The sequence below is a fragment of the Miniopterus natalensis genome, chromosome 1 (assembly GCF_054644295.1).
Source record: "Miniopterus natalensis isolate mMinNat1 chromosome 1, mMinNat1.hap1, whole genome shotgun sequence".
In the NCBI taxonomy this organism is placed as follows: Eukaryota; Metazoa; Chordata; class Mammalia; order Chiroptera; family Miniopteridae; genus Miniopterus; species Miniopterus natalensis.
Window position 1 is genome coordinate 21,776,142 of NC_142081.1, and position 22,525 is coordinate 21,798,666.

At 42.3% G+C, this 22,525-nt stretch overlaps 1 protein-coding gene across 4 annotated transcripts in view; it reads left to right on the forward strand.

Moving 5' to 3' along the window:
• Window positions 1-1,398: 1,398 nt before the first annotated feature.
• Window positions 1,399-22,525, forward strand: part of ZFYVE1 (zinc finger FYVE-type containing 1) — a 51,525-nt gene continuing 30,398 nt past the window's right edge. For 2 of the 4 annotated variants that reach the window (XM_016208149.2, XM_016208152.2), the window contains exons 1-2: window positions 1,399-1,459; window positions 2,801-3,791. In XM_016208149.2, coding sequence (XP_016063635.1) covers window positions 3,315-3,791 — 477 coding nt within the window. In that variant the 5' untranslated portion in view covers window positions 1,399-1,459; window positions 2,801-3,314. Of the gene's footprint in view, window positions 1,460-1,668; window positions 1,754-2,800; window positions 3,792-5,567; window positions 5,592-22,525 lie in introns of those variants that run through there. The other 2 variants (XM_016208150.2, XM_087819383.1) reach the window with 2 other exon arrangements.

Below are 22,525 nucleotides of genomic sequence, written 5' to 3' on the forward strand. Positions count from 1 at the left end.
TTGAAGTTTTAAAGTGCTATAAATAGCTTAGCCCTTAATATCCTAGTTTGTGATGCGGGATTGGACAAAAATTTTGTCATGTTGTGCAGTTAGTCTAACGATTGGCTATCTGCCAAGTCTTGAAAACAAAATTTTCAGCAATATAACCCTCATACATGGCCCACTCATTATTATGTAAATTTGGTTTTACTGTTGGTCTAATTATGTACCTTGAAACATAAGGTAAAAGAGTATGTGGCTAAATCAGGAGATGGGTTCTTGTCCCAGCTTTGTCAATAATTTCCTGTGTGACCTTGGCAAGTCACTCAACCTTAGTATTCTCTCCTTGGTTAACGATTATCAAGGTAGAATGATAGAACGTTAGAACTGGCAAGGACCTCGGAGTTTACACAGTACAATTTCTTCATTTCATGGAGAGGTTGAGTGACTTACCCATGAGCTTTCTAGAACAAGCTTCCAGTCTTTGGCATCTCAGGTCAGTGGTCTTTTCATTACACCAGGCTTTGTTTCAGTGTTGTCCCAAGATTCAAACAAAAAAACCCAAAAAGTGAAAACACTAAACAAATATACGGCCTTTCACATAAAGCCAGATAACACTGTTTACCATGAGCCTGCACTGTATGTCGCCTGCAAGCTTATCTGAAAATACACCCCGTTTAACTTAAAGATGATTTAACATTGAGAAACTATGTAAGGAAATGTCAGAAAAATAAAAGGTAGGGGGGGAAAAAACGGTTGGTTTGGCAAATACCTGTAAAAGGTAAAACAAAACTCACACAAGAATACTTTTACTCTCTTATCCTTTGTTTTTTGCTAGTGTACCGGGCGAGCCTGGGGAAGTGGAGGCTGCCTGTTTTTACACGTTTCTGAAGGAACGGTGGGCAATAAGGGTTACTTGAAATGTAACTACCGTGCGTATACTACACATTACAGCAGTTCTCTAATTTAACGCCATCCCTTCCCCTGCCACTGCCCAAAACAACGCTCTGGAACCAGCAGAAACCACAGTCAATGCAAAAACTCCAACTCCCCAAACGCCTGACGGCTTGTCTCCGCCGCCTCGTCGCAAGAGCAGTCTCTTCAGTACTGGGAGCTGTAGTCATTCCGGGCCCTCACTTCCGGGGTGTGGGGGAGGATGCGCCTCTGGGGAACTACATTTCCCAGGAAGCTGTGCGCACCGTTCTCCGCGTTTGGAGCGTCGGGCTCCACCCCCGCCGCTCCTCCTTCCCTGCTCGGCACTGCTCACGCCTTCCTGTTAGTCGGAGCTGGGAGAAGTTCACTCCGATCAGCTGATCCCAACTGACAACAGGAGAGGAGGAAGCCCGGGAGGCTGCGAAGGAAGAGGGGGGAGGAGATGGAGATGAGGATGGATCCACCAGTGCCCTGAGAAACAGCCCCCGCCCTCACCGGCGCCCCGCGGTCCCCCGACGCCGCCTGGCTGCGGCCGAGCTGCTCCGTGGTGGGCTCCCTTGGCGGCTGCGGGCTGGGAGGGAAGGGCACGGCCCTGCGCGGGGCGAGCGATCGCCCCGGAGCTCCTGCTGTTCCCCCCGGGGGGGGGGGGGCGGGTGCGGCTGTGGCTGTTGTGGGGGTGGGGTGGCATAAACAATGGATTCGGCTTTGGCCTCTGCCAGTGTTTGTGGGGGACTTGCGGGGACCTTCTTTGTTCTTAGACTGCTCCTACCCCTCGGGTTGTAGTGGTGTTGCCCGGGAGGAAGGAAGGGTGAGGGATCCCCGGCTGGAGAGAGATGTCGAGGTAGGGGGCAGAGTGGGCAGATTGTTTGCTTTGCCGGTTGGGCGGTAAGGTGTTCTTTTGAAGGCTGATTTTATATTTTTCTCAATTGTGACAAATTTTGATTTTTGCTTCCGTGTGGGAGCTGATTGGGCACGTCTGAGGTTAGAGTGTAAATAAGGTCTCCTAGTCACTCCCGTCGCCTTCCTTGTTTATCTAAAAATAAGATTGGTAGATTGATTACTGTGGAGGAGGGAGAGGGAATATCTGAAAGGAGGGCTTTGCATTTCGTTGTGGCGTTAGAATGGGTGTCAAGGCTAAGGGGAGTTAGGAATATAATTGTAGAAGTCACAAAAACCGCTTTCCTGCCCGTTATGTTGTTTTCTTTTTTTAGGAGTTATTTTTAAGTTTTTGAGCAACAAAGAGAAAAATTGTTTTAACTCACTGCAGGTCTGGCTTTGCGGTGGGCCATAGTGGAGGAATTCTGTCTCCTGTTGCTCCCTTTATTTTTGCAGTTAGAGAAGGAACAAAAGGAAGTACAGTAATTGTTTTACATTGTTTTCAAGCATGAAATGGTGCCTCTTGTTTCCAGGTTTAGAGTTCTTAATAGTCATCTGTCTAGATTTGGAAAAACTGTAGGATGTGGATGGAGCTAAAGTTTATTATTATTATCATCATTTGTTTAGCTTTTTATAAGCTGCTTTTTCTACCTCTCCCAGTTGTGGAGTGCACATGGGGGTGCAGAAGGTTGTCCTTGCAAGGACTTTTTGCTTAGTCTTTTTTAATTCTGAATTTAGTAACTGAGTGAACAGAGAATTTCAGTCTGGGAAGTAAAGCAGCAAAGTCTCTTAAATGCCTTGGGCCTAGAGGTAGTGGTTATTTTCAAAGGACAACTTGACCATGATTTTGAGAAGAAATTACTATGATCAGAATGAACCAGTGTAAATTTTACAAGCAAGAATGAGATTTCTTACAGGAGTTTTGGTGTTGTATTTAATCACAGCCTTTTTTTTTTTTAAGGTGCACTTCTGTTTTCAGATGAGTGAAATCCTTTTCCTTCCTCTGTTCTAGGTACCCCCTGAAATACTGACTTGAGGTTGGATTCTATTGAAAAGCTCCTGACCACTCTCTTTCAATTACCAAAACCTTGTGCTTGAGGCCCAACCGATGAGTCCACTTCAGTGAGCCCATCCGCCCTTCTCTGATAGCCATAAAAGACCCTTCCAAATTAATTTTGACCACATATTTGTCTGCACTTTATGGAGGATGAAACCATCAAACCAAATCAGCATTGCTGCTGATACAGAAGTCTTGGGGGCAGAAAATTAGAAATTTGAACATTTGTGAGTGTGTGAAGAATTCTAATGGGACATTGAGAGAAAGAGAGAGAGAGAGAGAGAGAGAGAGAGAGAGAGAGAGAGAGAGAGAGTGTGTGTGTGTGTGTGTGTGTGTGTGTGTGTGTGTTTAAGGTGTTCAGAACCCTGTGGTATTTCTGTGCAGTCTTCAGACTCAAAGCCTTGTCTTCACTGCTGGGGAAAGCCCAGTGACTGTTTTATGGTGGGTGATTTCCTTACTAATCTTGAGTATGAGTGCTCAGACTTTCCCAGGACAGAAGGGCCTGAATCCTGGGCTTATGTGCCAGGAAAGTTACGCCTGCAGTGGGACTGACGAAGCTGTCTTTGAGTGTGATGAGTGTTGCAGTCTGCAGTGTCTCCGCTGCGAGGAGGAGCTCCATCGGCAGGAGCGCCTGAGAAACCATGAGCGGATAAGACTCAAACCTGGCCACATCCCTTACTGTGACCCCTGCAAGGGCCCCAATGGGCATTCACCAGGTGTCAGGCAAAGGGCAGCTGTGAGGTGCCAGACCTGTAAAATCAACTTGTGCCTAGAGTGCCAGAAGAGGACTCATTCTGGGGGTAACAAAAGGAAACACCCCATTACTGTGTACCATGTCACTAAGGAGTTACTGGAGGAAGAAGAGATGGATGAAGAGACCAAGAGGAAGAAGATGACTGAGAAGGTTGTGAGTTTCCTCCTAGTAGATGAAAATGAAGAAATTCAGGTAAGCACTTGGGGATTCATGTGGTAGTGGAACAGATCTGTTGTTGGAAGGCAGCTCTCAGAAGTCTAGGAGTAATTCACATTTTAATCATTAAAAGGCAAGACCCCTGAAAGCTTAAATTGGAAGGACTCAGGTTTAGTTACTTACCAAGCTGTGTGACCTTGGGCTGAATTTCTATACTTCTCCAAGCCTTAATTTTCTCATCTTTTCATTGGGAACATTGACTACTTTATTGGGTTGTTGTGTGGATGAAATGGCACGGTGTTTGTATAGCTGCCTCCTGCATGCCCCCAATTGGGAATCGAGCCTGCAATCCAGGCATGTGCCCTGACCGGGAATCTAGCCCCAATCGCCTGGATCCTAGGTCGACGCTCAACGGCTGAGCCACGCCCAGCCGGGTGATTTGATTCTGAGTTGGGGAGAGGGTAGTGTGTGATAGCTAAGGGCAGTATTGGGAAGCAATAGTATAATGTTTATACTTTCCAGAGAAGGTAGTATAAGGTCTGTGCTTTCAAGTGAAGACTGATTGAATTCATATCCTGGCTGTAACACTTACTGGCTATATAACCATGGGCAAGTTATAAGTTGCGTGCCTCAGTTTCACTTCTACTTCATAGTGGTAGTTGAGAGGATTCAAATAGATTAGGAATGAGAAGGATTTATCATAGGGCCCGGCACATAGTGTTCACAACCAATCTGTTGTTTTTGTATCAGTATTTGTGGTACATTGACTCAGTACTTTTAGCAGTGATGACTCCTCAAGTCTCCAGATTGCAGGAGTACCTATGTAAGTTAACTGTTTGAAAAACGTACAGTTACTCATTAAATATTTTTTATTTCTGTCTTTCTTGGATAAGCTTGTGAAATGAATTACATCATGATTCCTATGTAGAGCAGTCCCCCTCCATCCACGGAGTATACATTCCAAAACCCCCAGTGGATGCCTGACACTACAGATAGTACTGGACCCTCTGTACTGTTTTTTCCTATGATAAAGTTTAACTTATACATTAGGCACAGTAAGAGATTAACAGCAATAACTAGTAATAAAATAGAATTATTAAAATATACTATAAAAAGAGTTATGTGAATGTGTTCTCTCTCAAAATATCTTATTGTAATGTATGTATAGTATGATACATTGGACAAAGGATTGATTCATGTCCCAGGTGGGATGGAGTGGGATGGTTCGAGATTTCATCATATTACCCAGAATAATGCTCAATTTAAAACTTAAGAATTGTTTATTTCTGGAATTTTCCATTTTAATATTTTTGGACCATGGTTGATGGTGAGTAACTGAAACTGGAAAGCGAAACCATGGATAAAGGGGGACTAATGTACTTCCATTGTCAGCTAAATATTTTGCTAACAGACTTTTCTTTATTGGCTGAAAGGAACTAAAAGAGTTATGGAGGTGCGACTTGGATCCCATTCTGCCTTTCGTTAGCAATAATGTCTTCATTATGAATTACACTCTAAATTAGTGTGGACTAAATATTTTATAAATGGAGCACTTGGTTTTGGGTGATTCTTGTTGGTTCTGCCACCAGTTCTCTTTAGTGTCAGCCTTTGGAAAGTCATATTTCTGATTGCTGTCACTTTCATAAAGCGAGAGGAATATTTGGGATGAATCAATAATCCTCACGGATATTGTGTTGGAACCAAAAAGAATATCTTTTGAGGGGAAGAGAGAATGTTTATTTTTTTTCTTTTTGTAGCATTGATACATGTTCCTTAGTAGAGAAATGGGAAAATAATAGAAGTTAATGAAGAAGGAAATCCAACTACTCAGAAATGGTATTTGTCCATCTTTTTTTTTCTTGTAGTGTATAATATGTATGTAATTGAGTTGTTTGTAAATATTTCTCCCTTTGTGAACAATTCACCATTTCCCAGGAAGTCACTGCTTATTAATTGCAAGCAGTGCAGCATTGGTTGGGACTAATGGATTGGACATGGAATTTAAGGTGGTGATTCGTTCTGTTAGAGTCATATGTGGAAAAGTACTTTGAGAAAATATCTGGTTCAGTTTTCTAGTGTAAATGTCCAAAACAATTAGATGATTGTCTCATACAAATCTGGGTTATAAAGTCAGCAAGCTAGATTGTAAACTCCTGGAGAGCAGGACCCTGTATCTTATGCCCTGTATCATGTACAGTGGTAGGCACGTTGCCAGTGCATAAAGACTTGATTGATTGGCGATGTCACATCTCAATTTTTTATTTTATTTTATTTTATTTTATTTTATTTTATTTTATTTTATTTTATTTTATTTTATATTTTATTTTATTTATTTATGTATTTTATTTATTTATTTTTAAAGATATCTTTATTGATTTCACAGAGAGGAAGGGAGAGGAAGAGACAGAGATAGAAACATCAATGATGAGAGAGTCACTGATCGGCTGCAGCCTGCAACCCGGGCATGTGCCCTGACCGGGAATCGAACCCCGATCTCCTGGATCCCAGGTCGACGCTCAACCGCTGAGCCACGCCCGGCTGGGCAACCTCAGTTTTTTGTGTTTTTTTTTAAAATGTATCTTTATTGATTTCAGAGAGAGGAAAGGAGAGGGAGAGAGAGAGCTAGAAACATCTATGATGAGAGAGTCATTGATCTGCTGCAGCCCGCAAACCGGGCATGTGCCCTGACCAGGAATCGAACCCTGATCTCTTGGATCCTAGGTCAATGCTTAACCATTGAGCCACGCCCGGCCGGGCCAACCTCAGTTTTTTAAAAATGGATGTCTCACACATACCTAGTAAAAAACTAAAATGATATAAAAGGGCATTCAATGACAAGAGCTTCTCTCCTACTCCATACCCTTAGCCTCCTTTTCTTAGAAGTCACCATCAACAAATAAACGGCATGCCATTCTAGAATTTTTTTTATACATACTTATGAATGTGTGTATCCTTTTTATTTTTCAACAAAAATTGAACATAATATACTTTCTGTTCTGTCCTTGGCCTTTTTTCACTAAAGGATACCTCTTGTAGTTGCTCTCCTTCTCCAGAGCATGCAAGGTCCCCCCAACCCCCCCAGCTTTACCTTTGCCTTTCCCTCTTCTAAGCTCAGAGGGCTCTTCTTTTGCTTCTCTAATTTGTTTCCTGAGTCTATGGTAGCTCAACTGGCTCACTTTTACTACCTCTATAACTTTCTAAATAAACTTGCTCTTATAACTTGGGGGGAGGGGGGAGGATACATCTTGTAGAACTTTGATTATCAGTACATTGAGGTCTGCCTCATTATTTAAAGGCTTCCTAGTACTTTGTTGAATGGCTTTTCTATAATTTTAGCCTATTAATGGATATTTGAATTACTACAAACAATGTATTGACTAGCCCTGGACGGTGTTGCTCAGTTGGTTGGGTGTTGTCCTGTGCATTCACAGGCCACCAGTTTGGTTCCTGGTCAGTGCACATGCCCAGGTTTTGGTTCGATCCCTGGTTAGGGGACATGCAGGAGGCAGCCAATTGATGTTTCACTTTCATATCAGTGTTCCTCTCTCTAAAAGAAATCAATAAAAATATGTTAAAAAAAATGTATTGACTAGCCTATGAATCTATTTAGAAGTGGAATCTTTTGCATTTTAACTTTAGAGTGATATTACCAAATTTCTGACCCTCATTTTTTAGCCTCTGCAGTGCTTCTGTGAATCTTCCTTGGGTTCTAGTCTTGGTTCATAATAGCTAAAAAAAATTTTTTAATTAATTAATATTTAAAATACTCACCCAAGGATACTTTTTCCATTGCTTTTCAGAGAGAGTGGAAGGAGAGACAGAGAGAGAGAAACATTAATGTGAAAGAGACACATCAATTGGTTGCCTCCCGCATGTACCCCGACCAGGGCTGGGGATTGAGCCTGCAACCGAGGTATGTACCCTTGGCCGGAATCGAACTGGGACCTTTCAGTCTGCAGTCCACTGAGCCAAACCGGCTAGGGCTAAAATTAATTAATTTTTCATAATAGCTAAAATTTAGAGAGCTCTTACTCTAGTTCTAGGAACTGTTCTTAGTACTTTGTAAGTATGAGCTCATTAAATCCTGATGATAACTCTGTGTTAGTTCTTTATTGCTGCTATAACAAACTACCACAAATCTAGTGGCTTGAAGTAAGTCAGAGGTCCTAAAAATGGGTTGATAAAGCCGTGTTCCTTCTAGAGACTTGAAGGAAGAATTTGTTTCCTTGTCTTTTCTAGCTTCCAGAGGCCTCCTGCATTCTTTGGTTTGCGGCCCCATTACCCAACTTCAAAGCCAGCAGTGTAACTAACACCTTCCAATCCCTCTCTCTCTCTCCTATTGTCACATTGCCTTCTGTGTCTGTGGTCCTCCTGCCTCCCTCTTTCAAGGATCTTTGTGATTACACTGGATCCACCTGGATAATCCAGCATAATCTCCCCACCTCAAGGTTTAATTAAGTCACATCTTCAAAGTCTCTTTGCCATGTAAAGTGACATATTTACATGTTCTGGGGATTAGGATGTAGACATCTTTGCGGGGGAGGCAGTTTCATTTTATCAAACACTGTGAAGTAAGTTGTATGTCTTAATCAGTTGGGGCTGCTATAACAGAATACCATGGAGTGGGTGGTTTATAAACAAAAGTTTATTTCTCACAATTCTAGAGTCTGGGAAGTTCAAGATCATGGCACCAACAGATTCAGTGTCTGATGAGAGCCTAGTTCATAGAGAGAGCTGTCTTCATACTGTCCTCACATGGCAGAAGGGAGCTCTCTTGGGTCTATTTTAAAAGGGATATAATCCCATTCATGAGGGCTCTATTCTAATGACCTAATCACCTCCAAAGGCCCACCTCCTAACACCATCACATGTGGGAGTTAGAGTTCAACGTATGAATTTTGGAGGGGCTACAAACATTCATCTTTAGCATTATATTTTATAGATGAGGACACTGAAGCACAGAGAAATTAAGTAACTTGCCAAGATCAAGTCCCAGCAAGTGACAGAGGATTTGAACACAAGTATCTGGCTCTAAGATCCTTGCTTTGTGACACTCCTGCTATCTCTGACCAAGTCATTTAAACTTTCTAATTAAGCTTCATATGGTCAGGAGCATCACCTCACCAGTTCCTTAAGGCTGCTATGAGAATCAAATGAAATAGCTCTATATAAATATAAGACTTGTTATTGAAGAACTCCTTCCTCGCCCAGCCGGTATAGCTCAGTGGTTGAGGGTCGACCCAGGAACCAGGAGGTTGATGTTTGATTCCCGGTCAGGGCACATGCCCAGTTTTGGGGCTCAGTCCCTAGGAGGCAGCCAATTGATGATGTTTCTCTCTCATCAATGTTTCAATCTCTCTATCCCTCTCCCTCTCTCTAAAAATCAATGAAAACATTAAAAAAACCCACAAAAAACTTCTTCCTCAGAGGAATAAAGATTCTATGAGTTAGGCCCCAACTTTTTTTTTTTTTTTTCCTGCAAAGCATTGAAATATGACTAGCATACGATATGCTTTATTGCAGAGATTTGTGATAATATGATATGATTAGTGTAAAAATACATTCACTTTTAAAATCTCAAACATTAATATAAAGGAATTTTAACAATATGTAGCATATAAATGTAATGAACCATTACTCAGTTGCTTCAGCCTAAGTAGTTTTTATCTAATAGCCTTCCTCTGTTTTGGTTGTTCATCCAGGATACCACGTCACATTTAGTTTTCATAGCTCCTTAGGATCATAGTGGCTGTTCACAGTTTCACAGACTTTTCTTATTTTTAACGCCTTTAACAGTTTTGGAAGTGGTGGTCAAATACTTTTTAGAATGCCTTCCTACTAGAATTTGCCTGCTTTTCTTGTGATTAGATTGTAATTATGGGGTTTTGGTAGGAATGATACCACAAGGCCAAAAGCCATTTTCATCGCATCTCATAAAGTGTGCAGCTTATCAACATTAGCTATCACTGTTGGTACTGACCTTGGTCACCTGGCTGAGGTAGAGTTTATCAGGCTTCTCCACTGCAAAGTTATTGTTTTTACCCCTTTTCACAGTGTATTCTTACGAAGAACTCACAATGCACAACTGACACGTCCCAACTTTGTTTTCCTTTTCTTGTTCCTAGGCATTTGTGTACATAAGGATTATTTTAGCAGCTTGTAGGCTGTTAACAATATGTGTGCTTTCCTCAAATTCTATGGCCTAAAGTCTCCTAAGATTTGTTGCTTATGATTCAAGTATTCAGTTTCTTTTGGAATACTTAAAAGGACAAAAAGTTGCCTTTTAGAGGTGAAAAATTTTACCCTTACTTTGTTGTCATTTGAGTGTATATTAGAATGATAAATTTGAGGAGAGACTGACTTTTGGACTCAGAGGCAGAAACTCATTTGTGGCCTGCTAGTCAAAGCCATTCAATAATTCATCACACTTATTGACCATACGTTATATGCTAGGCACTTTCTAGGTTCCAGGGATACATGGTTAATAACCCTTGTTCTATGCCATCATAGAACTTACCATTAAAGTGGGGAAAGGACAGTTCACATATGCAAAACACATAAGTTTAGATGTAGTAAGTGGTAGTATTTTTTTTTTATTGATTGATTGATTTCAGAGAGAAAGAGAAACATTGATTTGTTGTTTCACTTAGTTTTACATTCATTGGTCGATTTTTTTTTTTAATTTACCTTTATTGTTGAGAGTATTACAGGTGTCCCATTTTTTCCCTCCAATTGACCCCCTCCACTTCACTCCCACCCCCTCCCCAGGCCTTTACCCTGTTATTGACTGTGTCCATGGTTTATGCATATATACAGATAACTTCTTTGGTTAATCTCTTCCCACCCTCCACCTCCCTTCCCTCTTTCCTCTGAAATATGATCATCTGTTGCATGAGTCAATGTTTCTGGATCTATTTAGTTCATCAGATTCTTTAAGAAAAAGCTAATGAACACTTCCTGTAGTGCTGGTCTGGTGGTGATGAACTCCTTTAGCTTTCTCTTATCTGTGAAGATCTTTATCTGACCTTCAGTTCTAAATGATAGCTTTGCTGGTTAGAGCAATCTTGGTTGTAGTTCCATGTTTTTCATCACTTTGAATATTTCTTGCCACTCCCTTCTGGCCTGGAAGGTTTCTGTTGAGAAATCAGCTGACAGTCGTGTGGCTGCTCCCTTGTAGGTAACTAATTGCTTTTCTCTTGCTGCTTTTAAGATTCTGTCTTTGTCTTTAACCTTTGGCATTTTAATTATGATGTGTCTTGCTGTGGGCCTCTTTGGGTTCCTCTTGTTTTGGACTCTCTGTTCTTCCTGGACTTGTAAGTCTATTTCTTTCCCCAGGTAGGGGGAGTTTTCTGTCATTATTTTTTCAAATAGGTTTTCAATTTCTTGCTCTCCTTCTTCCCCTTCTGGCTTCCCAATAATACAAATGCTGGGCCTCTTGAAGTTGTCCCAGAGGCTCATTATACTATCTTCACATTTCTGCTTTTTTTTTCTTTTTGCCTTTCTGGTTGGGCACTTTTTGTTTCCTCATGTTCCCAATTGCTGATTTGATTCTCAGTGTCGTCTACTCCACTGTTGATTTCCTGTAAATTATTATTCATTTCAGTTCGCATAGTCTTCATTTCAAATTGGTATACTTTATTATGCTATCGATTTTCTCAGTTATTTCCGTAATAGTATGCTTAAACATCCTTATAAACAAAATTCTGAACTCTGTATCTGTTAGCTTGCTCGGATCTATTTCACTTAGTTCCTCTTCTAGAGATTTCTTTTGTTCTTTCCTTTGTGACATGTTTCTTTGCCTCCACATTTTGGCTGCTTCCAGATGTTTGTTTCTACGTATTAGGTAGAACTGCTATGTCTCCTGGAATTTGTAGAGTGGCTTTGTGTAGTAAGTGCCCTGTAGGGTTCAGTGGCTTAACCTCCCCAGTCACCTGAGCTGGGCCTTCTAGGTGCTCCCCTGTGTGGGCTGTGTGCACTCTCCTGTTGTAGTTGAGCCTTGGTTGCTGTTGGTGTCACTGGGAGGAATTGATCCCCAGGCCAATCAGCTGTGAGGACCAGCTGCCACTACAGCCCAAGAGCTGCTGTGCTGGAGACACCCCTATGGAGCAGGATTTACTTCAGTGGGGCTTTGGTGTTCACCAAGTGTGCCCCTTGAGTGTGTCACTCGTGGATATGGTAGGGTTATTATCCAGTGTGGTCAAGTCTGACCACCAGGTGAATTGTCTCTGGGGCCTCCTGGGAAGTGCAAAGTCAGCCTCTGCCAGTGCCTTGCCCAGGGCCACCCAGCATGAGCTACTCAGCAAACCGTAGTTGGCTGCTACTTGTGCTGGGCTTGGAGTTACCCAGGAGAGGCCAAGCTATGAACCAGTGCAGGCTGCCACTAGTTCCAGGCCTGGGGCCACTTATCAAGCCGTCTGGGGCACGCTGCTGCTTATTTGAGAGATTTTAGGAAAGTCCCATGCATGAGGCTCGAGAGGCCACTGGCATAGAAAAGCCACTGGAAATGGCCTGGATGAGCTGCAGGTAGGGAGGGGCGGGGCCAAAGGTGGGAGTCAGGTACTGGCGATTCAAATATGGCGCCTGCCTGCCGGCTGTGTGTGGGGAGGGCTCACCAAAGGAGCAGTGGCCTCTGCCAGCTCTTCTGTCTGGGAGAAAGCGGCCCCTCCAGCTCTCGCCCTGATTTCAGGCAGGTTAGTTCCTCCCCAAGTGTCCCAGGTTCCTTTCCACCTGCTGCCGGGCGCTGGGCTCAGAGGAAGCGCGTCTGAGTGAGTCCATGCCACGGGCCTTTTAAGAGGAGCTGCTTGGACTCTTGCAGCCTCCGCGACCCTCAGCCACAGTCCCCACTGGTTTCACAGCCCGAAGCTGTGGGGATGTCTCTTTCCGGTCCTGGAGCCCTGGGCTGGGGGCCTGCTGTGGGGCTGGGATCCCTCATTCCTCCGTGAAATCCCCACCGCCGAGATTCCCTCCCGGGTTTACCCCACGGCACCGGGTGTGGGCCCATGGCCGCATCTCTGGGATTCAGCCCCGATCTGCCCGCATCTCCGCCCCTCCTACTGGTCTCGATGCTGCTTCAGTTCCCTGGTTGTAGGGCTTCTGTTCAGCCACATTTCAGGAGGTTCTGAGTGATGGTCGTTCTGCATTTCAGTTGTAATATTAATGTGGTTGTGGGAGGCGGCGGGTACAGCTGTTACCTATGCCGCCATTTTATATTCATTGGTCTATTCCTGTATGTGCTTTGACTGGAGATCAAACCCACAACTTTGGCATATTTAGACGATGCTCTAACCAACTGAGCTCCCCAGCCAGGGCCTGTAGTAAGTATTATTAAGGAAGAGTGATTTGGAGGCAACTCTTCTAGGATGGTCAGTGAAGGTTTTATCGTAGAGGTGACTTGTAAGCAAAGACCTGATGGTTAATACTGCCTGGGCAAGTAGCTCCCCCAGAGGGAAATGGGAACAAAAAGAAGGTGGGATGGCATGTTTGAGTATGCCAGTGTGGCTGGAGTGAGTTATAGAGAGTGGTAAGGAAAGAGGTGCAGCGGTAAGCAGGTTCCAGATCACATAGGAATAAGTGTGGGCTATAAGAGTAATGGAAAGCACCAGCCTGCTTTATGTAAAAAGTCACATGATCTTTTAGAACCTTTTTAAGAGATGGCTCTTGACTGGCATTTGAAGACTAGATTGTGATGATTGTAGAGGCCAAGAATGAAAGCAGTGAAACCACTTAGGAGGCTATTGCAGAAGCCTCCTAAGAGGTGAGAGGTGGCTTAGATTTCTTGTTATCATTATTGTTGATATGATGAGATGGAAAAACATTGAACGTGGGACAGAGTTTGGATGTAAAACAGGAATGCTGATGTATTGGGTTGAGGGGTGAGGGGATGAAAGAACTCAGTGGATTGTGGTCATTTGGATTGTGCAAATAACACCTGCTTACTACCCCAGATTTTATTGAACTGACAAAACTAAAAATCTTTAAGAACTCAATTTACACAATAAAGAGAGCTAAATTAGCCTCATTTGGTATTAATCTAATACAGTGATTGTCAACCAGGAATGATTTTGCTTTCTTAGGGGGCATTTGGCAATCAATGTTTGGAGATACTTTTGCTTGTCACAGATGGGGGGTAGAGGAGTGTGTGCTACTGGCTAGTGGGTAGAGGCCAGGGTGCTGCTAAGTATCTTACAATGCGTAGGGCAGCCCCCTACAAAAAAGAATTATCTGGTACCAAATGTCAGTAGTGCTGAGATTGAGAAACTGATCTAACTGATGAAGGTTTGGTCGAAGAGGAGACCTGGATTCTAGTGAAGTGGGAAGTATATTAGGAACAAAACATTTCATTAACACACCAGGTTTTTCCTCTCCCTCTTTTGGTTCTCTACTTCTCAGAAGTAATCTAGGTGAAATCAATATTTTCTTTTGGCATATTTTGTAACCTCTCTTGTGAAATGGTTAGACTTTCTGGGTTGTATTCACTGATTTTTCTAAGCCTCAGTGGAACTGTATACTAGGAAAACCAAAGGACTCAGGGATCCATTATTTGCAGTTCATAATAAGTAGATGATCCACACTGACAAATCATCGTAATCTCTCTAAGTTAGAGGCAACACCTTTAGCAAATAAGTCAAAGGTTAGAAGAATAAAGTCCTAATAACTAGGGTCCTTAGGGGTGGAAGAGAATAGTATTTCCTTATTTGTTGGGTCTTGTGAGGAATTCAGACATCTTATCAGAATGTTTATTAGTAAGAGAGAAAAAAGATTCAAAATTAAAAGTCATTTTTCTCTTCATTCTTGTGTACATGTATATTTAACCCCCATACTAGTTTTTTTTTTTCCATAATCACCCATTCTCCTCATTGTCTCTTTTCTACAAACTTCCTATAACTGTCCTCTTTCCAAGAGGATAGAGCAGCATGCTGACTGACCCCCTGACTGGGACATTGGGAGAACCAGGGAGTTTTTCAGGTCAAAAGACTCCTCATGCCGAGCATGCAGGGTGCTAAGGAAGCCAGTGAGCCGGAGTGGTCAATGATAAGCTAAGAGTGTCCACTGGGGCAGGCTGTCCTTGACTCAGAAATTGACAGCCTTGGGCAGTCCCTGAAACGGGAGGCCAAGCGAGTCTTCTCTGCCCTTCCCTCAGCGAAGTCAGTGGTGGACCTCATCTCGCTGAGATCGTCCCTTTAAGAACCATCACATTGCTTGGCTGCTTCACTTGTTTACGGTCCCAGAATAGTGTGGCTCATAATACTGACACTTGGCTTTTTTTTTTTTTTTTAATTCGCTAAAAGAGACATTATTTTAATGGGATCCAGGAATGGAAAATAGAGGATGTTTTCAGACTGTATGGGAATTCTGAACCACAAACTGGCTGTGCTGGTACTCTTGTCTTGGACTCATCTGCCGGTGACCCCTTGGCCCTTCCTCTGCTTCCTGGTCTAGGGTACCTTGCTGGGGCTTGCTGTTTCCAGGCCCTGGGTTTCAGACAGGCTGGCAGAAACCCCTTAACTTAATTCTGGTCAGTAGGCCATGAGCCAGGGGGATCATAATCTTCTAAATTGTGGGACTTCCCAATTTTTCTCTTCAAATGGTCAAATTCTTAAAATGTAAGGACCAGTTTTGGTGCTCTGGCTGTTAGCCCTTTGGTAAGTTCTGGTCAGAACATGAATATATATTTACTGTTGGTTCTTAGGTGCCATATTTTAAAAAGTAACAAAAAGCCATAGATCTACTTAGGAGCTGTCTGTCAAAATAATAAGCAATAATTGGAGGAGTAGCAGAGGCTCCCTCTGCTACTGCTGCCTTTTACTTCTAAAAACCCAAGTAAAAGCCCCTTTTGTTTAGTAATAATGGTGGAGGGGGAGGGCATTGTATGGGATTACTGTGAAATGCCGGGTTGAGGATGACTCAGACAGGCAAAAAAAATGAAAGAGCCCCTATTGTGAGCCTTCAGTTTCTGCTCTGCATCTTCTGAGCTTTCTCAGCCTTGGGCTGTTATAACAGACAGGCTCCTGGCATTTAACCTGGGAGACTATTTTGTTTAGTAGAGGGCTGTTTATAATTTGACCCATATAAGCCACCAAAATCACTGTGAGTCAGCTTTTCAGGGAACCTATTTTTAACTATTTCAAGTTACCTCCAGTTTGTGTGATTCTATTTTTTTCTGGCCTGTCACTTCCTTAAAATGATTGCTTTTTCTGGAATTGGGCAAACATTTGGCTTTTTGAGTCGAGTAGTATAAGAAGAAGATTTCTTATTTGGTTGACTTTACATGTTTTCCCTGTGGATGCATCTCCTGGCTGTACCACCTTTGAGTTTATCCTTGGAGATTGTGTAGCACAGAAGAAGGGTTTCTGACAGCTGGCTCAGCTTTTCCGGGGAGTCTTACTTGCTTTGGGAGGACCTCCCATGAGATCATTCCTATCTAGGGTTAGAATGGCTAAATGTATTGAGCACATTTGATTGGTGTGGGAAATCAGAGAAAAGCTAATGGATGAGACCTTGAAGAAGGGAAGGAAAACAGGATTGTAGAAAGTTCTAGGCAAGAGAAATTGGAAAAACCTATGAGAAGGGGCACAGAGGGACTTTTGGAGGCAGGAAAGGGTAGATGCTTCCTTGGAGGATGTTTTGTTCATTTTGCCTCTCTTTCCAATGACTTTTGGCTAGCAATTAAGAGGTTCTGTTTAAACTGTTTATGTGGTTGCCTTGGTAGTGGCTGGAGTTCCTGGGCAGAAGAGTGTGTAGACCAGCCATATGTAAGCGCTTGACCTTTGGCTTGACTTCACTGGAGGATGATTCTACTTTCTAGTAGCTTCTGGAAATATTTCCCCCCCTTTCCTGATTTCCTTCTATTTGTGACTGGATTATTGCTGTCTTTCCCAGGGAATTTGAGTCTAGATGGTAGAATGCTTGAAAAGAACTGACAGAGCTTGGTTCTGGCATGTAGTAGCAGACACCCCAGGTTCAGGGTAAGAGAGCAACTCAGCAGTCATAGAGTATTCTAGAAATTCTTCTACTTTCAGCCCCATCGCTTCTGCCTGGTCAATATGTCATCCTCATGACTAAACTGTTTTCCATAATCTCTCATAAACTTTTTCAAAGAGCTCAATTCAGTTTACATGTATCATTCAACAACAGTCATAAACATTTATTGAGTGTTGATTATGTGCCTTATTAGTTTGAGTAATCTCTCTGAAAAATCTGCCACTTTTGGGGGAAGGGGAGTTTCTGTCTAGAACTAAACATAAATGATTTTAGGCTTACGTACTGTTTTGGATTTTTCATGACATTCCTTTTCCTTTCATTACCACAGAAAATTGAGTTTGCTACAATTTTTTTAAAAAAGGAGTGGCCTAGAAAGGTTTTGGCGTTAAAGTACAGCCTTCCTTGACCATCATATTTACAAGAGCAACCCCTTTCCCCACCCTGTAGTCCTAGTCTCCTTTCCTGATTTTTCTTCACACAACTTATCATCATTTGACGCGACATAAGAAGAAAGTACAGCTCTAGTGGTTTGGCTCAGTGGCTAGAGCGGTGGCCCTTGGACTGAAGGGTTCTGGGTTTAATTCCAGCCAAGGGCAGGTGCCTCAGTTGCAGGCTTGATTCCTGGCCCTGGTTGGGTTTCGTGTGGGAGACAACCAATCCGTATGTCTTCTCACATCGATGTTTCTCTCTCTCTCTCTCTCTCTCTCTCTCCCTCTCCCCCCCCCCCATTCTCCCTGAAAAGCAATGGAATAAATATCCTCAGGTTAGGATTAAAAATCAACTCTTTTGTGGTATAATTTACAGAGAATATAATATACACATTGTAAGTATACAGTTCTATGGGTTTTGACAAATATATGTATACATGTGTAACCACCACCACCACAGTCAAGATGGAGAACATTTTTATCCCCACAAAAGGTTCCCTTGTGCCTCTAGGTAGTCAGTCCCCAGCAACTTCTGATCTGTTTAACTATAGGTTTGACTTTCATGTGAATAGAATCATGCAGTACTGTTTTGTGACTGGCTTCTTTTGCTCACCATAATGTTTTGTTTTGTTTTTTAAGAGAGAGAGGAAGGGAGAAGGATAGAGAGATAGAAATATCAATGAGAGAGAAACATCATTGCCTCCTGAATGTCCCCTACCAGGGATCAAGCCCACAATGGGGCACGAGCCCTGACCAGAAACCAAATTGTGACAGTTTGATTCCTAGGTTGACGCTCAACCAATGAGCTACACTGACCAGGCTTAGTTCATTTCTTTTCATTGCTGAGTAGTATTCTACTGTATGGATATACCAGATTTGTTCATCCATTCACTTGTTGATGGGCATTTTGTATACCATATGTTTTAATTATTTGGCTATTGTCTTCCCATTAGAATGCAAGCTCCATGAGGGCAGTGATTTTTTAAATTTTTATTGAGGTGTAATTCACATAACCATTTTATTATTTTAAAGATTTAAAAATTGATTTTTAGAGAGAGAGGAACATCTATTGGCCACCTCCTGCACTCCCCTACTTGGGATCGAGCTGGTAACCTGGGCATCTGCTCTGACTGGGAATCGACGCCCAACCAACTGAGCCACATGTAATCATTTTAAAGTAACAATTCAGTGGTATTTAGTTACAAGTTGTGCAACCACCACCTCTGTCTAGTTCTAAAACATTTCATCACCCCACAAGAACACCCTGTACCTGTTAATAGACCATCCCAGAGGGAAGTAATTTTTTTTGGTCTTTTTTTATACATCTTTTATTATTTTCCAATTATAAAAATAACATATACCTAGCATGTTAAAATACTGAACATACATAACTACAGAAAGTTAATTAGTTAATTTTACAATTAAGGAAAACCAATAGTATCTCAATCATTTTCAATGTTGCATTTGTTTATTTAAATAAGAGCACCCATTCTTTTTTATTTATTTTCTAATCCTCTAGGATATTTTTTCCATTGCTTTTTAGAGAGCGTGGAAGGAGAGAGAGGTGAGAGAGAGAGGAACATCAATGTGAGAGAGATACATCGACTGGTTGCTTCCTGCATGTGCCTCGACTGGGGCCGGGAATCGAGTCTGCAACTGAAGTATGTGCCCTTTGCCAGAATCAAACCAGGACCCTTCAGTTCGTAGGCTGATGCTCTAACCACTGAGCAAGGCTGGCTAGGGCTGCATTTATTTTTTTTAAAAACAGCTTTATTGAGATATAATTTACATACCATACCATTCACCCACTTAAAGTGTAATAAATCCAATGGCTTTTAGTTTATTCACAGATACGTACAACCATCACCACAGTCATTTTTAGAACATTTTCATTGGGCGGTGATTTTTACCTTTTCTGTTTGTCAGCATCTAGACAGTGTGTGGCACATAGTAGGTACTTAAATATTTGTTGAATGAATGAAATGTCTAAGAATAAATTGATGTAATCATTAATTCAGTAAACATTTAATGAGTGCCTACCATGTGCTGACAACTGAGGGAAATATAAAATGATAAAATGGTAGTAAGACAGTGAGTTTGCCCTTGGGGAGAGGACAGTCTAGAGGTAATAGAAGACAAATATATAGAAATAAGGTGGGTAATGTCAGAGAAGTATTGAGAAAATATTATGACAATTCAGAGGCGGGTGATATTGCTGGAGGGGTTACTATTGTTAACTGACTTCAAAATAGTTATATGCTATATTGTTACTTAGGTAGGGCTCCACTATCTCACTCCATATTGAAGAGAAACCAGACCCCTCTTAGTCTCTGACCCAGACCCTGAAGGTCTCCTTATAAGGCTGCATCATCTATTAAGATCTTCAGCATAAACTGTGAGAAAAACACTTTAGTGAGTCTCTGGTGTAATAATAATTCTTGGAATCATTGTTTTGAAGACTGAATGCTTTCTTATGCATAATATATGTATTCTGTAATCTTTTTTTAAAAATATATATTGATTTCAGAGAGAGGAAAGGAGAGGGAGAGAGAGAAACATCAATGATGAGAGAGTCATTGATTGGCTGCCTCCTGCAGGCCCCTGACTGGGGATCGAGCCCGCAACCCGGGCATGTGCCCTGACCGGGAATCGAACCCCTATCGCCTGGATTCTAGGGCGACGCTTATCCGTTGAGCCACGCCTGGCTTGGCGGTATTCTGCAATCTTAAAACAGCTTCCCCCTCCCCCCCCCAAATTGAAGATAAATCATTTTGAGGGAGGGAATAGTAAATACTAAGTATCTTCCTTATCTCATTATCTCTAGTTCTTTAAGGAGGCATTTATTGGAAAACTCCCTCAGCAGAGTTTTTACTTGGGATAATGGAATAAAATTCTGTAGTGGCTGCAATGACTGTGGCCTAGAGGTAAACCAGGACTACAGCAATAATGTCAGTCAACACTTCTCCAGCATTTACTGCTTACCTCCGCTGTGCTAAGTGCTTGGTGTGCATCATCTCATTTAATCCTCACAGCAAGCTGAGGTTCAGATAAATAACTTTTTTCCCCAACAGTACTTTTTAAAAAATATGCCTTTATTGATTTCAGAGAGAGGAAAAGAGAGGGAGCGAGAGATAGAAACATCAATGATGAGAGAGTCACTGATTGGCTGCCTCTTGCACGCTCCCCCCCCCCCCCCCCCCAGCCACAACCTGGGCATGCACCCTGACTGGGAATTGAACTGCGATCTCCCTCCGGGCAATTAATTAACTCCTTTAAGGTTATTCTAAAGTCATTTGGTGGTGGAGGCTGGTTGGGTGAACGCTAATGGTAATAGTGAACTGTTCTCTTCCACAGAGACTGTAGCATATGCATTTTGCACTGTGTTTATTCATTTATTTTAACAAATATGTGTTGATTTCCTATTATGTGTCAGACCCTGTCCTAGGCTGCAGTGGTGAACCGTACAGACCAGACCCCTTGCTAGCATGGAGTAGATTCTGTTTGGGAAGCTCAGAACCAGGATGACATTAACAGATGGTGGGTTGAGAATGAAGACTTGAGCGAGAGAAGGGTTGAGTAAAGTGCCCCTGGTGTGACCCAGGTAGAGGTGGACTTGAACCAAGCTCTCTTGTCTTCTGTCTAGCCGGGTGCTTTTACTGCTGAGTCTCAGAGCCTTTATCAGACCTTATGTCTGTTTTTATAGCTAGCCAAATATAGGTATATAGTGCCACTTAAAAGGGGAGCTGCATCTTCCATCTATTTGTAAGCTCTTTGGAAGAGTCCTTTGAGGATGATGTGGGTCTTGAGGATGACTCAGTATTTCCACTCTGTCCTCAGAATTCAGCTTTGCTTTGGAAAACTTTTTATTCTGATATAAATGGAGAGCTGACCTCGGTGAATTGGGTGAGGTCAAAGAGATTGATCATGAAGCTAAAAATGACTTTTTTTTATGTTTTTATTGATTTCAGAGAGAGGAAGGGAGAGGGGGAGAGAGAGAGAGAAAGAGAGAGGGAGAGAGAGAAACATCGAGCTGGCAACTTGGGCATGTGCCCTGACTGGGAATCACACCTTGACTTCATGGTTCGTAGGTTGATGTTCAACCACGAAGTCATGTCAGCCGGGCTAAAAATGACTTTTTAAAGAATTCATTGTGTGGATCATCTCTACATAGAACATTCTCTCTCCTGCTCTAGAGTACGAAGGGAGTGGCAGGCAGTGTCTGTGAGACCATGTGTCAGAAGCACCAGGGGTAGTTCTAAGACATTGGAGGAGAATTCCTGACCTCTCAAGTAATGGAACACTTTGGAGCCACTTGAGTGGAAGAACATGATATTTGCCCTTACTGAATGTGCTCAGTGTATTTGTGAAGCCAATCTCATGACTTTAGTGGTCTTAAGAAAACATTTGATTGAGAAACAGTTGTGTGTTGATAAATACATGGATAAACACAAAGATACACTTCTTTTAGGACAGAATGAGAGGGATTTTTCTGAACTTGCTGGGTTGAAGAAACAGGTTTACTAGAACTTTCTGGCAGTGGGGGTTTGCTATTGGAATAGAACCTCCTTATCATTTGGGCTTTAAAAGATGAGTGGCCACTGATCTGGTTGACATTGTTTAAGTAAAATCCTGTTTGAAAATTAGACCATGGACTTAAATCATTGCCTGGAGCTTTTTTCAGCATGATGAAAGTGGGTCTAGATTTTTCAAGAAAGAGTTTCCTCACCTTCCACTTCCCCTTTCCCTCTCCTGGGAGAAGGAAACCGTAACCCAAGTTCTCTACCTGTGCTGGTCTAACATCATCAGGTTAGTGCTAGACATTAGGTGAAGCTCAATACATGCCTGTTAATTAAGTGAAATAATCAAGTTATTTTTTCCTTTTGGGATAGTGGTCCTAGTTCTGAGAAGAGCGAGAATCTGGTTGGTTTCTTTGGGTTTCGTCTCTTTCAGTGAACCCAGCCAAAAATGGATTGAAAACAAAATAAACTAGAGACCAACAAAGAAAAGTAATTAAGAAGGATTTATCCACTCTGGTGTGGTTCAGTGGTTGAGCGTCAGCCCATAAACCAAGAGGTCATGGTTCGATTCCTGGTCAGGGCACATGCCCGGGTTTCTGGCTCAGTCTCTGGTGGGGGGCGGGGTTTGGGTGTGTGCGTGCAGGAAGCAGCTGATCAATGACTCTCTCTCATCTCGCTCTCTCTCCCTTCCTCTTTCTGAAATCAATAAAAACATATTTTAAAAAAGAATAATAATTTAATTTTGGGGGTAACTATTGATTTAGACTAGTTTTAGAATTGCAGTGGAGAGGTATAAAATAATCTGTTGGGCCTTGCCTGGTGTGGCTCAATTGGTTGAGCATCA